The sequence below is a fragment of the Ovis canadensis genome, chromosome 3, assembly GCF_042477335.2.
Source record: "Ovis canadensis isolate MfBH-ARS-UI-01 breed Bighorn chromosome 3, ARS-UI_OviCan_v2, whole genome shotgun sequence".
In the NCBI taxonomy this organism is placed as follows: domain Eukaryota; kingdom Metazoa; phylum Chordata; class Mammalia; order Artiodactyla; family Bovidae; genus Ovis; species Ovis canadensis.
In genome coordinates, this window is record NC_091247.1 from 91,909,445 (window position 1) to 91,926,883 (window position 17,439).

Sequence of the window (17,439 nt, forward strand, 5' to 3'; positions counted from 1 at the left end):
GCTCCTTCCGGGGACCTCGAGCATAATTCTGACGACCCCTCCTCTGGGCAGCTGAAGCATTTTTAGGCCGCTTCGGAACCAGAGAGAATAAGAATCACAAAAGAAACCCTCATTCCCCTGGCCAACTCACCATGATAAGGAGCGGCACAGCTCCCACCGGAAGACGCTCTGGGAGCTGGTAGTTCCCTGGAGCGGAAGGGGCGTGGACATCAGAGGCCGATTGGTTGCGAGCGACGCGGGGGGCGGAAGTGCGTGCACTGGCCTCCTGGTCTGGCGCCCCACTTCCCGGCTGCCCCTGCGTTCCATAGAGGCGAAGGCGGCGGCTAGAGCGACTCTTCCAAGCTGGCGGAGGCCTGGTTGCAGATTTGCCAGCTGAGGTCTTTAGCTTTAGGAGCAATTTGTTTGTTTGTAACTAGAAGAATTTCTTTGAGTCCTGAAGCGGTTTGAGCTACGTTGTGCTTTTTAATTTTTTCAATACCTTATGAAATAGGTAACATTCCCATTTTTCAACGGAGAGAAACTTACCCAGAGACATACCTAGTTTGCCATAGTAGCTGCTGCTCAGGCCGACTGACAGTATTATGTGGTAATTCCTAAAATAATACTTAAATTTTATAGGATTGATTTTACTGTAAAAAGGAAAATGAAACACATTGAAGTATAATTCATTCAGCAAAAATTGAATATGGAACACGTGTATATCAGGTACCGCTCTCATGAAAAGGCTACTCTTGTGGTCGTGGTTCAGTAGCTAAATGGTGTCTAATTTTTGCGACCCCCATGGACTGTATGTCCATCTAATTTTCCAGGCAAGAATTACTGGAGTGAGTTGCCATTTCCTTCTCCAGATACTCTAGTAAGAAGAGGCAAAACAGAGAGGAAGAGGTTCTTTAACTATATTGGTAAGTAGTGCCGTATAGAAAATGGGTAATAGTAGAGAGTAACGGCGGAGAAGGCAATGGCAACCCACTCCAGTACTGTTGCCTGGAAAATCCCATGGACGGAGGAGCCTGGTAGGCTTCAGTCCATGGAGTCGCTAAGAGTCAAACACGACTGAACGACTTCACTTTTACTTTTCACTTTCATGCATTGGAGAAGGAAATGGCAACCCACTCCAGTGTTCTTGCCTGGAGAATCCCAGGGACGGGGGAGCCTGGTGGGCTGCCGTCTATGGGGTCGCACAGAGTCGGACACGACTAAGCGACTTAGCAGCAGCAGCAGCAGCAGCAACAGGGAGTAACAGTCGCTGATTTAAAGAGGTAGTCACAGAAAGCTCTAAGAAGGTTTAATTTGACTGTCAAATGACAAGTCTTTTTGTGAAGATTTTTGTAGGCAGAATAAGTAGTGCAAAACTCAAGTAAGTGTGTTTTAAGATCTGAAAGAAGGTAGTGTGTCTAGAGCGTTGTCCTTGAGGGAAAGAAATGAAGAGAATATCGAAGTGGTAAATAGGGGTCAGATCAAGCAGAAATTTCTAATCAGGGTTAAAGAGCTTGCTTCCCCTACTCCCGCCTCTCCTCCCCACCAGCCTCTCCCCGAGGGAGACAGGAAGCCAGGGGACAGTTTTCACAACGGAGTGACCTGCTACATTTTGGCTCTAGTATGCAGAATGGATTGTAGTTGGAAGATAATGGCTAACATTTATTAAAGCACTTATGTAGTAGGCACCAAGGACTTAAAGTGTATTAGCTCATTTAATCCTTATATTATGCTTTCTGGCTTCCCATGCTAAAGCTGAAACTCCAGTACTTTGGCCACCTCATGCAGAGTTGACTCATTGGAAAAGACCCTGATGCTGGGAGGGATTGGGGGCAGGAGGAAAAGGGGACGGCAGAGGATGAGGTGGCTGGATGGCATCACTGACTCGATGGACGGTGAGTTTGAGTGAACTCCGGGAGTTGGTGATGGAAGGGGAGGCCTGGCGTGCTGCAATTCATGGGGTCCCAAAGAGTCGGACAGAACTTAGTGACTGAACTGAACCGAACTGAGTAGCTCAGTTGGTAAACAAACCGTCTGCAAATACTGGAGAGCCCTGTTCGATTCCTGGGTCAGCAAGTTTCGCTGGAAAAGGGGCTCCCCTGGTGGCTCAGATGGTAAAGAATCTGCCGCAATGCGGGAGACCTGGGTTCGATTCCGGGTTTGGGAAGATTCCCCTGGAGGAGGACATGGCAACCCACTCAGTATTCTTTCCTGGAGAATCCCCATAGATGGAGGAGTCTGGCAGGCTACAGTCCATGGGGTCACAAAGAGTCCAACAAGACTGAACGCTAAGCACAGCCCAGAATCCCTTTGATACAGGTACTGTTGTTAGCTCCTGCTTGGAAAATTGTGTGTCAGGGTCAAACAACTAGTCAGGGGTGGAGCTGGAATTCTGTACAACCTAGTTTTAAAGCCTTACCAGCTATCCTGTACTTGCTACTCTTGGATAAGATTAGCACGGAGAAGGCAAATTAGAATATTATTGCTTCACTTACACTGAGCAAATAGTTTCTGATTCTTGAAGTTTCTTTCCAGTCTTTTGAATTTTAACAAAACTGGAATCAGACAGTACGTATTTTTCATAGTTTGCCTACTTCATGTAAGGACGTACTGTGACTTTTTCTCATGTCTTAATTTTTCTAGATTATAGTTTTAGTGCCTTGGAGAATTCAGTCATAGGCATGCGCCTAAACATCAATTGTGTGTATGTGTTGTGCAAGTCTGTGGATTTGCACAGTCACTGTCGAGTTTGACTCTGCAAACCCATGACTGTAGCCCACCAGGCTCCTCTCTCCATGGAATTTTCCCAGCAAGAATACTGGAGCAGGTTTGCCATTTCCACCTCCAGGGGATATTCGCGACCCAGAGACCAAACCCGTGTCTCCTGCATTGGCAGGTGGACTCTGTCACTGTGCTACCTGGGTATCAGTATAGTTAACTAATTCCTTATTGATGAGTGTAACATGGCTTAGAGGTAGTAAAAAGAAATTTGTCAAGCTATTTTAAGAAGGAGAAAAGAAGACTCTAATACAGGGAATTGAGTAATTGGTATAAAATCCTAGGAAACAACTACACAAAAGATCACAGTGAAACTGAAGACTTGAACAACTCTATATACCTAGTAGACCTAACACGTCTAAAATACACCATCCAATTTCCATCTGGTGGAAATTAAAAGAAGCATATTCTTAGTCAATGGGACAAAGAAGAAATCACAAGAGAACTTAGAAAATACATTGAGATGAATGAAAATTAAAACAATATACTGAGACTTACTGGATGCAGCAGAGGCAGTCCTTGGAAGGAAATTTATAGCTGTAAATGCCTATATTGAAAAAATAAGAAAAACCTCAACAACCTAACCTTCCCCTTTAAGAAACTAGAAAAGGAAGAGCAAACTAAACTAAAAGCAAGCACAAAGAAGGAAATAAAGGGACTTTCCTGGCAGTCTAGTTGTTAAGACTCCATGCTCTCTCTGAAGGGGGTGCAGGTTTGATCCCTGCTCAGGGGCACTAAGATCCCACATGCCATGTACCAAGGAAAACACAAAAAAGGCAGCCACCTAAAAATATGGCAGGCTGAACAGACTAAGACAGTGAAGAATTTAGAAGACAGGGGTGATATGTGTGCTCATCGCTTTTGGGGTGTAATTACTCCAAGGCTTTCTCAGTGCAAAGAACTAGAGAATATGTGTACACACACAGACACATATTTACATCTACATTTCTTCATCTACTTTTATGTCTTATATTATGAATTCATATTCTTAAATCCAATTCCAACCCAACCATACAAGTTTCATTCTTTTGTATTCGTAACTTCTCTCTGAAACAGTGAGAAACAGGCTTGCAATAGGGGTAATGTGCATTGACTTGTTTGATCAAGTCTCCTGTATGGAAGCAGTTTGTCATCTGTGCTGACACCGTTCCTCAATATATACACCTCTCTATTCTTGAGAATTTATTCCTCATTCCAGATTGCTCCCACCCATAAAATAACTTCCTCAGACTAAGTGTCCATTATTGTAGACACCCTCCTCATCCCACTTGGTCTATGACATCCCACATATGTTGCTTTTCCTCATTGCAAAGCCTGCCCTGAACCACGGTGCAGAAAAGAACTAAAATAGCAGGGCTGGGATTGTTATCCTTTGAAAGGCCTTGCCAGTTTGGCCCTTAGTTGGCATCTGGGAACTTGGATTTGGGGGAGGGTTCCCACTATTCCCTAACTGATAATGGTTCACTGTGCTTAATGGTTCAGTTCAGTTCAGTTCAGTTCAGTCGCTCAGTCATGTCCGACTCTTTGCGATCCCATGAATCGCAGCTCGCCGGGCCTCCCTGTCCATCACTAACTCCCGGAGTTCACTCAGACTCACGTCCATCGAGTCAGTGATGCCATCCAGCCATCTCATCCTCTGCCGTCCCCTTCTTCTCCTGCCCCCAATCCCTCCCAGCATCAGAGTCTTTTCCAATGAGTCAACTCTTTGCATGAGGTGGCCAAAGTACTGGAGTTTCAGCTTTAGCATCATTCCTTCCAAAGAAATCCCAGGGTTGATCTCCTTGCAGTCCAAGGGACTCTCAAGAGTCTTCTCCAACACCACAGTTCAAAAGCATCAATTCTTTGGCGCTCAGCTTTCTTCAAAGTCCAACTCTCACATCCATACATGACCACTGGAAAAACCATAGCCTTGACTAGATGGACCTTAGTCGGCAAAGTAACGTCTCTGCTTTTTAATATGCTGTCTAGGTTGGTCATTGCTTTCCTTCCAAGGAGTAAGTGTCTTTTAATTTCATGGCTGCAGTCACCATCTGCAGTGATTTAGGAGCCCCCCAAAAATAAAGTCTCACACTGTTTCCACTGTTTCCCCATCTATTTCCCATGGAGTGATGGGACCGGATGCCATGATCTTCGTTTTCTGAATGTTGAGCTTTAAGCCAACTTTTTCACTCTCCTCTTTTACTGTCATCAAGAGGCTTTTGAGTTCCTCTTCACTTTCTGCCATAAGGGTGGTGTCATCTGCGTATCTGAGGTTATTGATTTTTCTCCCGGCAATCTTGATTCCAGCTTGTGTTTCTTCCAGTCCAGCGTTTCTCATGATGTACTCTGAATAGAAGTTAAATAAGCAGGGTTACAATATACAGCCTTGACGTACTCCTTTTCCTATTTGGAACCAGTCTGTTGTTCCATGTCCAGTTCTAACTGTTGATTCCTGCATACAGATTTCTCGAGGCAGGTCAAGTGGTCTGGTATTCCCATCTCTTGAAGAATTTTCCACAGTTTATTGTGATCCACACAGTCAAAGGCTTTGGCATAGTCAATAAAGCAGAAATAGATGTTTTTCTGGAACTCTCTTGCTTTTTCCATGATCCGGTGGATGTTGGCAATTTGATCTCTGGTTCCTCTGCTTTTTCTAAAACCAGCTTGAACATCAGGAAGTTCACGGTTCACATATTGCTGAAGCCTGGCTTGGAGAATTTTGAGTATTACTTTACTAGCGTGTGAGATGAGTGCAATTGTGCGGTAGTTTGAGCATTCTTTGGCATTGCCTTTCTTTGGGATTGGAATGAAAACTGACCTTTTCCAGTCTTGTGGCCACTGCTGAGTTTTCCAAATATGCTGGCATATTGAGTGCAGCACTTTCACAGCATCATCTTTCAGGATTTGAAATAGCTCAACTGGAATTCCATCACCTCCACTAGCTTTGTTCGTAGTGATGCTTTCTAAGGCCCACTTGACTTCACATTCCAAGATGTCTGGTTCTAGATGAGTGATGACACCATTGTTATTATCCGGGTCGTAAAGATCCTTTTTGTACAGTTCTTCTGTGTATTCTTGCCATCTCTTCTTAATATCTTCTGCTTCTGTTAGGTCCATACCATTTCTGTCCTTTATCGAGCCCATCCTTGCATGAAATGTTCCCTTGATATCTCTAATTTTCTTGAAGAGATCTCTAGTCTTTCCCATTCTGTTGTTTTCCTCGATTTCTTTGCACTGATCGCTGAAGAAGGCTTTCTTATCTCTTCTTGCTATTCTTTGGAACTCTGCATTCAGATGCTTATATCTTTCCTTTTCTCCTTTGCTTTTCGCTTCTCTTCTTTTCACAGCTATTTGTAAGGCTTCCCCAGACAGCCATTTTGCTTTTTTGCATTTCTTTTCCATGGGGATGGTCTTGAGCCCTGTCTTCTGTACAATGTCATGAACCTCATTCCATAGTTCATCAGGCACTCTATCTATCAGATCTAGGCCCTTAAATCTATTTCTCACTTCCACTGCATAATCATAAGGGATTTAATTTAGGTCATACCTAAATGGTCTAGTGGTTTTCCCTGCTTTCTTCAATTTAAATCTGAATTTGGCAATAAGGAGTTCATGATCTGAGCCACAGTCAGCTCCTGGTCTTGTTTTTGCTTACTGTATAGAGCTTCTCCATCTTTGGCTGGAAAGAATATAATCAGTCTGATTTCGGTGTTGACCATCTTGGTGATGTCTATGTGTAGAGTCTTCTCTTGTGTTGTTGGAAGAGGGTGTTTGCTATGACAAGTGCATTACCTTGGCAAAACTCTGTCTTTGCCCTGCTTCATTCCGCATTCCAAGGCCAAATTTGCCTGTTACTCCAGGTATTTCTTGACTTCCTACTTTTGCATTCCAGTCCCCTATAATGAAAAGGACATCTTTTTTGGGTGTTAGTTCTAAAAGGTCTTGTAGGTCTTAATAGAACTGTTCAACTTCAGCTTCTTCAGCGTTACTGGTTGGGGCATAGACTTGGATTACTGTGATACTGAATGGTTTGACTTGGAAACGAACAGAGATCATTCTGTCATTTTTGAGATTGCATCCAAGTACTGCATTTCGGACTTGTTTGTTGACCATGATGGCTACTCCATTTCTTCTGAGGGATTCCTGCCCGCAGTAGTAGATATAATGGTCATCTGAGTTAAATTCACCCATTCCAGTCCATTTTAGTTCGCTGATTCCTAGAATGTCGACGTTCACTCTTGCCATCTCCTGTCTGGCCACTTCCAATTTGCCCTGATTCATAGACCTGACATTCCAGGTTCCTATGCAATATTGCTCTTTACAGCATCGGACCTTGCTTCTATCACCAGTCACATCCACAGCTGAGTACTGTTTTTGCTTTAGCTCCATCCCTTCACTCTTTCCGGATTTATTTCTCCACTGACCTCCAGTAGCATATTGGGCACCTACTGACCTGGGGAGTACCTCTTTCAGTATCCTATCATTTTGCCTTTTCATACTGTTCATGCGGTTCTCAAGGCAAGAATACTGAAGTGGTTTGCCATTCCCTTCTCCAGTGGACCACATTCTTTTCACAGATGTCATAACAATGCTGGAGGAATTAAGCACATCCTGTGTAACTCCACTGGGAGAGGACTCTTCACAGCCAGTCTTTGGTTTCCTCTAGACTTTGTGCCATACCCTTGTTCCCTTTGCTGGGAAGAGATGCACCATCATCAGTCTGCCTTAATACTACAACTGTACAACTTTATCTACAATAAACTTATTTCAACATAATTCCGTTTACTGTCCTCTCCCATCGTTTGTGCTATTACTGTTATCTACTTTACTTCTACATATATTATAAATACTATACTGTAAACTTAAAAAAAAACTGATAGGTATTTAGACACATATAAGAAAAATTATCTTTTGTATTTACTGACAATTATATCATTTCCAGGTATGACCTAAATCAAACCCATTAAGATTATTCAGTGGAAGTGACAAACAGATTCAAGGGATTAGAGCTGATAGACTGCGTGAACTATAGATGGAGGATCATCTTATTCCACGGGAGTGAAAGTGAAAGAAGCTTAATCGGGTCCAACTCTTTGTGACCACATGATAGAGTCCATGAAATTTTCCAGGCCAGAATACTGGAGTGGGTAGCCTTTCCCTTCTTCAGAGGATCTTTCCAACCCAGGGATCAAACCCAGGTCTCCTGCATAGAAGGCAGACTCTTTACCAGCTGAGCCACAAGGGAAAGGAGGCGGTGATCAAAACCATCCCCAAGAAAAAGAAATGCAAAAACACAAAATGGTTGTCTGAGGAGGCCTTACAAATAGCTGAGAAAAGAAGAGAAGCAAAAGGCAAAGGAGAAAAGGAGATATATCCATCTCAATGCAGAGTTCCAAAGAATAGCACAGAGAGATGAGAAAGCCTTCCTAAGTGATCAATGTGAAGAAATAGAGAAAAACAATAGAATGGGAAAGAAGATCTCTTCAAGAATACTAGACATAGCAAGGGAACATTTCATGCAAAGATGGGCACAATAAAGGACAGAAATGGTATGAACCTACCAGAAGCAGAAGATATTAAGAGGTGGCAACAATACACAGAACTATACAAGAGATAATGACCCAGATAACCACAGTGGTATGATCACTCACCTAGAACCAAACATCCTGAAGTGCAAAGTCAAGTGGGCCTTAGGAAGCATCACTATGAACAAGCTAGTGGAGGTGATAGAATTCTAGCTGAGCTATTTCAAATCCTAAAAGATGATGCTGTGAAAGTGCTGCACTCAATATGCCAGCAAATTTGGAAAACTCAGCAGTGGCCACAAGACTGGAAAAGGTCAGTTTTCATTTCAATCCCAAAGAAAGGCAATGCCAAAGAATGTTCAAACTACCACACAATTTCACTCATTCCACATGCTAGAAAAGTAATGCTCAAAATTCTCTAAGTGAGGCTTCAATGTACAGGAACCAAGAACTTCTGGATGTTCAAACTGGATTTAGAAAAGGCAGAGGAGCCAGAAATTAAATTGCTAACAGCCATTGGATCATAGAAAGAGCATGCAAATTCCAGAAAAACATCCACTTGTTTCAATGACCATGCTAAAGCCTTTGACTGTGTGGATCACAACAAACTGTGGAAAATTCTTAGAGATGGGAATACCAGACCACCTTACCTGCCTCCTGAGAAACCTGTATACAGGTGAAGCAACAGTTAGAATTGGACATGGAACAAAGGGCTGGTTCCAAACTGGGAAAGGAGTACATCAAGGCTGTATATTGTCACCCTGCCTATTTAACTTATATACAGAGTACATCATAAGAAATGCCAGGCTGGATGAAGCACAGGCTGGAATCAAGATTTCCAGGAGAAATATCAATAACCTCAGCTATGCAGATGACTTCACCCTTATGGCAGAAAGTGAAGAACTAAAGAGCCTCTTGATGAAGGTGAGAGAGTAAAAAAGCTGGCTTAAAACAACATTCAAAAAAACTCAGATCATGGCATCTGGTCCCATCACTTCATGGCAAATAGATGGGGAAACAATGGAAACAGTGACAGACTATTTTCTGGGGTCCCTAGATCACTGCAGATGGTGACTGCAGCCATGAAATTAAAAGACGCTTGCTCCTTGGAAGAAAAGCTATGACATCATATTAAAAAGCATATTAAAAAGCAGAGACATCACTTTGCCAACAAAGGTCTGTATAGTCAAAAATAGGTTTTTCCAGTAGCAACATATGGATGAGAGTTGGACCATAAAGAAGGCTAAGCACCGAAGCATTGATGCTTTTGAACTGTGGTGTTGGAGAAGACTCTTGAGTCCCTTAGACTGCGAGGAGATCCAACCAGTCCATCCTAAAGGAAATCAACTGTGAATATTCATGGGCAGGACTGACGCTGAAGCTGAAGCTCTAATACTTCGGCCACTTTGGGAAGAAATGACTCATTGGAAAAGACCCTGATGCTGGGAAAGACTGAAGGCAGGAGGAAGGGGATGACAGAGGTCGAGATGGGTGGATGGCATCACTGACTCAATGGACATGAGTTTGAGCAAGTTCTGGGAGATGGTGATGGACAGGGAAGCCTGGCATGCTGCAGTCCATGGGGTGACAAACAGTGGGACAAGACTGCATGACTGAACAACAATATCATTTCCAAAGTCCTTAAATCCTTCCTGGAGATGTGGATTCCTTTGGAGGATTCCTTTTCATCAGCCCAAAGAATTTTTTAGATACTTCCCCTGGTGGTCCAGTGGTTAAAACGCTGAGCTCCCAATTCACGGGGCCCAGGTTTGACCCCTGGTCAGGGAACTAGATCGCATGCCACAATGAAGATCAAAGATCCCAAGTGCCACAACCAAGACCTGGAGCAGCCAAATAAATAAAATAACTATTTTTAAAAACAGGCCAAAGAATTTCCTATGTCAGCCTGTTAAGAACAAATTCTCTTACTTTTTGTACAACTGGAATGAGTTTTATGTATTTTGAACATTCTAAGTAAACAAAATTTTAGGTTAACTTTTATTCTTGCACTTATTTTTTAAATTGATGTAGAGTTGAGTTCCAGTGTTGTTGATAAGATGGTTGGATGGCACCATCCAATGGACATGAGTTTGAGCAAACTCTGGGAGATGGTGAAGTACAGGGAAGCCTATTGTGCTGCAGTCCATGGGGTTGCAATGAATCAGACACCGTTAATCGACTGAACATCTGTTTCAGGTGTATAGTTAAGTGATTTCAGTTATATATTCTCTTTCAGATTTTTTTTTTGATGATGTTATTGTAAGATATTGAATATAGTTTCCTATGCTACACAGTAGGTCCATTGTTCACCTTTTTTTTTTTTACATAGTATTGTATAATTTTTACACTTTAAAAATGTCACTCCATTTCCTGGATTCCACTGTTGCAAATAAAGTTACCCACCATTTTTGCTTTATTCAAGTGTAGTGTCATTTCCCTTTGCTGGCTGCTTTTGATATTTAATTGATTTCATTTTGTGCATGTGTGTGTGTTTTGCAAAGGAGGTACTCAGATGTGATCTTTGTCGCATTTATTCTGCTTGGAGTTCACTGAACTTCTTGGACCTGTAAGTTGATGTCCTCCAACAATTTTGGGAAATTCTAGGCATTACTGCTTCAAATATTTCTGTTGCCCCATTCTCTCCCTGTCCTCTCCTTTTGGACCTCAAAGTACATGTACATTAGACTGATTCTGTCCCACAGGTCTGAAATCTGTTTATTTCTCTGTGCCTCACTTTGATAATTATATTAACTGCCTTCCTGTTTTATCTCTGATGCACCCAGTTTACTGTTAAGCCCACCCAGTGATTTTTCAAATTTCAGACAATGTCATTCATTCCATAATTTATAATCACAGACTTTCTATTTGGTTTTCAGTTTCTATTTTTCTGCTAAGAATCCTAATCCATTAATCCATCATTTTCCCTTGTAAAATTTTTAATGTATTTTAAAGCTGTTAAATAATTTTCTGTTAATTCCAAAATAGTCATCTGTGTTTCTGCTTCTATAGATTTTCTGTTGATTATGGATCATATAATTTTTCTTTATATGCTTATTATTTTTGCTGGGCTTTGTGAATTAATATGTTGTAAAGGCTCTGGATTCTGTTTTAACAATGTTTTATTCTGGCTAGCTGTTAAAAGTACTAATGGATAACCCTGATGTTGTGAAAGCCTGATTTTAAGCTTTGTTTCAGCGAGTTTCTTCCAGCTGTGCCCAGAGTTCTAAAGTACAGCCCTCATTCTAGGATGCTGTCCTTCCTCCTAAGCCATGGCCCTTTTCGGGTGTCAATGGAAAACCAGAGTGTTTACTAGACCCCTTACTGCAGTTTGAATTTCAAACTTTATTCGCCCAGCGACTGCTACAACTACTCTGGATTTCAATGATTGCTTCTTCCTGGATTCTTTTGACTGTCACACTGCACAGGTATAATTTCAGAAACCAACAAGCATTTGAAAAGAATCTGCAGGCAGATTTTGGGACTTAGATCTCTCCTTTTCAAAATTTCCCTCCCAACTTCACACTGTTCTAGGAGCACTAAATGACTCCTCAGCTCATTAAGACTGCCACATTCTCCTTGAATTTATTTCCAAGCACAGTGCAGATGCTGCATGTTGCTCTCATGGTGAAACCTAGTTAATGCGGATCTCTTCTAGTATGATTTTGTGCTGTTTTTGCCCATTTTTGACCGCTCTCTAGTCTTCTAATCACAGCTTTTTATATTTTATTCAGAGTTTGTAATTGTTATTGGCAAGAGTCAGTTCAATACAAGCTACTCCTTCAATACCAGACTACAACCTCTGAAATCTCAAAAAGTTTCAAATAAATTAAAGGCAAAATGAAGTTTATAATTTATTTCCAATCCATTAGGATAAAAACCCACTTATGCAGCTGAATCTTTTAATTCATTTCTTCTGAAGAAAAGTACAAAAGACCAGAGTAAAACTGAGACAAGTATTTGAAGGTAAATCCTTTGACTCAAAGTCCAAAAACAAACTGTAAATGGTTCATTCTACCAAAAGAATTAGTTTTTGTACAAAATATAGTGAAGTGTACACTATAAACAAAGACGGCTGTATATTAAATTAGAGTTCTAGCTTTTCTTCCAATTCTTTCCAAGCACGAAGCATATTTGCAAGTCAGAAACCTAATAACCTCATTTGGCAGACTGTCTTAGAATAAGCTTTTACCCTTAAGATATCTGGAAAGATAGTACTGATTCTTTCCATTGGCTCAAAGTCCAGTACATCAGTAAGTTTTAATTTAGTTTACAAAACTCTGCCATAGTAACATGAAGAGCACACTAAGGTTTAAACATTACCTTTTACTGAATACTGTGACACAGAGCTCAATGCAAAATCTACAAGGTCACAATCTAATATTATTTCGGAAATCCTCAGCAACTTCTATCTTTATTGAAAAAGATCAAACCAAAACCTTACACGTCCTACCATATAATTACTCTACTTTTATGGCCACTCTATGAGAGAAACACAGCTTAAAATAAAACTTAGGTCATGTAAGTCAAAGAAAATTGTCCTCTAGCACTAAGTTCAATTTCAGACTTGTTCAGGAAATCAACTTCCATACATGGATGTGCATACAGTAGTATAATTCTGACTCAATGTTTACGATAATATTAATTTGTAATGTAACATGTGAAGTCTGTTATCTAAAACTTTTCCCAATAAATGAGCTACAATTAATGTATATAGTATTATGACAGTTTTAGAGGAGTTTGTAGTTTAAAAGTTGTAAGTTTAAAGCCCATGGACTTTTAATACAACTTACCAGTTATCAATAATCTTTTTCCAAATGAAAATTTAAAAATGAAATTTTATAAGCTTTATTGAAAATGTTTTAATTTGGGATGTTCATCATCCTTATCGTGTATATTTTCATCATCTTTCATTATCAGTATTTTATAATGGATGCTATAATGTTTGAGACCTTAAAAAGATACTACTCATGACCTAAAATATCATGGTTTTGGCTTAAAATTTTTTTTTTTCTATTTATCTCAACCCTCATTTTTATTATCCAGGGAGTTCTATGATTAGAGGAGACATGATTTAAGTTATAACTACAAACAGCATATAATCATATATCTGCTACATTTAGATATATCTTAAAGATAAGAAAGAGTAAAGTTAAGAAGAATGTAAAGTTAAGAAGAATGTATGTCTTCATTATAAAATTCTTATGTAGTGGGGGCAAGTTAACTTTAATATATTTTCTCAAAACCAGAGATATTTTCCTAAAAAAAAAAAATTTGTTACTACTATAAAATTATTCTTTCCACCCATGACATTTTACATAAAAGCACCAAAGACGATTTCTGTAAACAAACTTTTAACCAGTAAACTAATGGCAAATATCCATTTGCCTTTATTACAATATTTAGAAGGCCTTGATATGAGTCTCTACTTCCTACAAGGACATTTTTGTAACAAAAACCCACACATACAAACAAGTAATGAAATTACTGTACATTTTTGGGGAACAAAAGGCAGATTAACAGACTAAAACTTTTTAGTTAACAAAGTGAGCACAAGAAACCTATAAAATGTATGCAATATAAAAATTCAGTAATTTTTTAAAGTTTCATTGGAGGGATTAATAAAACATGGTAGATCCACTGGCTTGTAATTATCCTGTAAACAGTAAGAAAGTAATAAGCAATAAATTAGAAATGCCTTCGCTCCCAGTATTTCCCTTCTCTTGCACAGGAACCACTTTCATAGTGGTTAAAATTGGCTTTCTTAAATATTAGACTAATTCTAGCAGAAAATAAATCCCATTAGGAATAAGTTAACAGTCTACAATAGATTTCTGACAAACATATTAGAAAAAAAATACTACAGATCACAGGAGGACTGGTCTACATGTTGTATGACAGAGTATCTGAAAACTTCAAAATTTCTCCTTCTCCTTTCACTAGATTTGTTTTGCTGCTATCGTATTGCTCTCCAAATTGTTTGGTAGAAAGGTAATAGAAAAAATAAAAAGTGAAAAGAAAACATTTTTAATGTCTGTAGATGTATGAAGAAGAAAAAAACCTTCAAAATTCTTTTTCCTACTACTGTTACATAGGAAAAAGTTTCATTTGGCACACAATTTGTAAAAAGAAAAAGAAACAGAGTGTTTGGCATTCCAATCACTCATAGTAATGACAACAGCAGGAAATGAAAACAGGAAAAATGACTATTTTAAGAAAAGATGTCAGAAGACAAACCACCAAAGGCTCTGTGTCTTCTACCATTCACCGTCTCTGGAATACTTTCATCTGCAACATAATATACAAATTACTATTTACATTACGATTATGTTGGTAAAGAAGACCAGATTCAGTTTTTGTTGTGTTCTGTTCTGACTTACAGTGCCCATTGGGATATCCGTGACCATTAAGCCAAGAAGGCCTTAAACAAAAATATTCCATTTGCATTGTATACTTTATTCAAATTTATTTTATGGTTCATCTTCTGGGGTGCACAAGTAATTGTAAGACTCTGAAAAGTCCTGTAAACTTAGGCTGACTTTCCGTAGCTGATAAAACTATTCATCGAAGATGGTATGTTTTTCTCTTGAAAAGTAAATATTCTGCAGGCTTAAACAGTGGTATCTCCAAAGTCCTTGTTCCAACGTATGTATGCTTCTAACGTTTGAGGGCTCACACTGCGTTTTATCTTTTTTAAGGATTCGGTGAAGTCAGATAATCGAATATTTCTCATCTAGATTTAAAAAAAAGCACACAATACAAATGATTATCACATACAATAGCTGACCCAATGGTGGCTAAAAATGCTTTATTAATGTTAAAATATATATAGACGTATTCTTAGAAAATCATGCCAATCATCTTATTTTACATATTAGTATATATTAGGTACGTTTCCTATCTAAGAAATCCTACCAAATAATATACTTTCATTTCATGTGTTTGGTTTCTTAGGTATTAACATTTTAAATCCCAGTATTTTCCCACTATAAAAACAAAACACAATCATTGCAGAAAGCTAGACAAAATATTTGCAATCAGAAAAAATAAACACAATCCCACTACTCAGATATACAACCACTGTTTGGGTTATCTCCTTCCAATTTTTTTTCTGCACAGTTTCATGAAATTTTACATTCTCAAGTCTCACTCACCACAAGCATACTCTGGCTAAATTCATGTTTCTCAGAAAGGGAAAAGGAGTTTACAAGATGCACATGGGACTCTGAAGGAAATATTACTCTTAATACAACATGGAGGATGCTTATGTCTAAAATTTTATTATTATTGTTTGTAATATATTTAATTTGGTCTTATTTTCTCAGATTTTTAATTGGTTTTGAGAATATAGAATAAAACAAAAATGAGTTAATAAATACCTAATTTTTACCTAAGCATTTTTAAAAGACAAAATGGAATCTGGCACAAAGTGGTCAATTAAAAATTATCACAGATTTACATATATATTTTGCTTCCAAATAAGAAGAACTGGAGACAAAATTTCAACTGATACTTATCTGCATTTTTTTAAATTTACATTTTAAATTTGATTTATTTATGGCTGTGCTGGGTCTTCATTGGTGCGTGAGAGCTTTCTCTACTTACGGAGAGTGGGGGCTACTCTTGCAGGCTCTAGAGCATGCAGATTTCAGTAGTTGTGACACATGGGCTTAGCTGCTCCTCAGCATGTGGAATCTTCCTGGGCCAGGGATCAAACCCATGTCCTCTGCACTGGCAGGTGGATTCTTATCCACTGCGCCACCTGGGAAGTCCTAAAATTTATTTTTAATTGGAGGATGACTGCTTTGCAATGTTGTTAGTTTCTGCCATACATCAACATGAATCAGCCATAGATATACATATGTCCCCTCCTCTTGAACCTCCTTCCCACCTCCCAGCCCTCTAGCACCAAGTCGAGCTCCTTGCATCATACAGCACATTCCCACTGGCTACTATTTACATATGGTAATGAATATGTCTCAACGCAACTCTCTCAATTTGTCCCATCCTCTCCTTCCCCTGCTGTGGTACACAAGTCTGTTCTCTATGTCTATGTCTCTATTACTGCCCTACAAATAGGTTCATCAGTACCATTTTTCTAGATTTCATATGTATGCATTTATACATGGTATTTGTTACTCTCTTTCTGACTTACTTAACTCTGTAAAACAGGCTCTAGGTTCATCTACCTCACTAGAACTGACTCAAATTCGTTTTTTTTATGGCTGAGTAATATTCCATTGTATATATGTATACAACTTCTTTATCCATTCATCTGTTGATAGACATCTAGATTGAGTATATTCTTTTTATTACTCTTATAAAACCCAATCTAACTACTTCATATCCTCGCTAATATCAACATTGCACAGATTAAGAAAATTAGTAAGAAAATAAAATTGATTTCCTTGATCTCTATAAAAGGTTGCCATTATTATTTATGTATTTTTAAATTAGGGCTTCCCTGGTGGCTCAGATGGTAAAGAATCTGCCTGCATTGCAGGAGACTCAGGTCAGTTATTTAATGGACACTTATACAGTAGAAGTTCATGGACAGAGGAGCCTGATGAGCTACAGTCCATGGGGTTGCAAAGAGTCGACCATGACTAAGTGACTAACACTTTCACTTTTTTAATGCAGTATTCACTATTGCCAGACTTTCAGTGCTTTATAAACATCAACTCACAAACCAGGACTAATAGCTAAAAGCTGTTACCAAATTATTAATATTAAGACCATTAGGTTAAAAATATATTGCATAAAAGTATACAGTAGGAGCAAAAACTTTAATAATGTAACCGGACACACATTATTACTGGAATGATCACAAAAAGGTACCATCATGTTATTTTTTATAATTCAGTAGTTTTAAGTTTTAGTACTATCTAAAATTTAGGGACTTCTCTGGTGGTCCAGAGGTTAAGAACCTGCCTTTAATGCAGGGGACACAGATTTGATCCCTGGTTAGAAAACTAAGATCCCATATGCTGCAGAGCAACTACTAAAGCCTGTGTAGTCTGGAGCCCATGTGCCACAACTATTGAGCCCACACACCACAACTAGAGAGTCTGTGCACCACGATGGAAGATCCCACAGGTTGCAAGGAAGACCCACGTGCCACAATGAAGACCCAACACAGCCAAATAAATAGATAAAATTTAGTTTAAAATAATGAAATGGCTTA

The 17,439-nt window shown here is 39.2% G+C and overlaps 2 protein-coding genes across 5 annotated transcripts in view; both read right to left on the reverse strand.

Moving 5' to 3' along the window:
• SLC30A6 (solute carrier family 30 member 6) overlaps positions 1 to 211 on the reverse strand; it is a 45,743-nt gene extending 45,532 nt beyond the window's left edge. The window contains exon 1 of one of the 2 annotated variants that reach the window (XM_069583619.1): positions 131 to 211. In XM_069583619.1, the coding sequence (XP_069439720.1) occupies positions 131 to 133 (3 nt within the window). In that variant the 5' untranslated portion in view covers positions 134 to 211. The remainder of the gene's footprint in view (positions 1 to 130) is intronic. The other variant, XM_069583618.1, reaches the window with a different exon arrangement.
• A 14,490-nt stretch (positions 212 to 14,701) lies between these two features.
• The window catches only part of SPAST (spastin), a 50,228-nt gene continuing 47,490 nt past the window's right edge, over positions 14,702 to 17,439 (reverse strand). For all 3 annotated transcript variants that reach the window (XR_011255751.1, XM_069583622.1, XM_069583621.1), the window contains exon 17: positions 14,702 to 14,988. Coding sequence is in view for 2 of the 3 variants with exons in the window: in XM_069583622.1 (XP_069439723.1) it covers positions 14,866 to 14,988 (123 nt within the window). In the remaining variant the exon portion in view is untranslated. The remainder of the gene's footprint in view (positions 14,989 to 17,439) is intronic.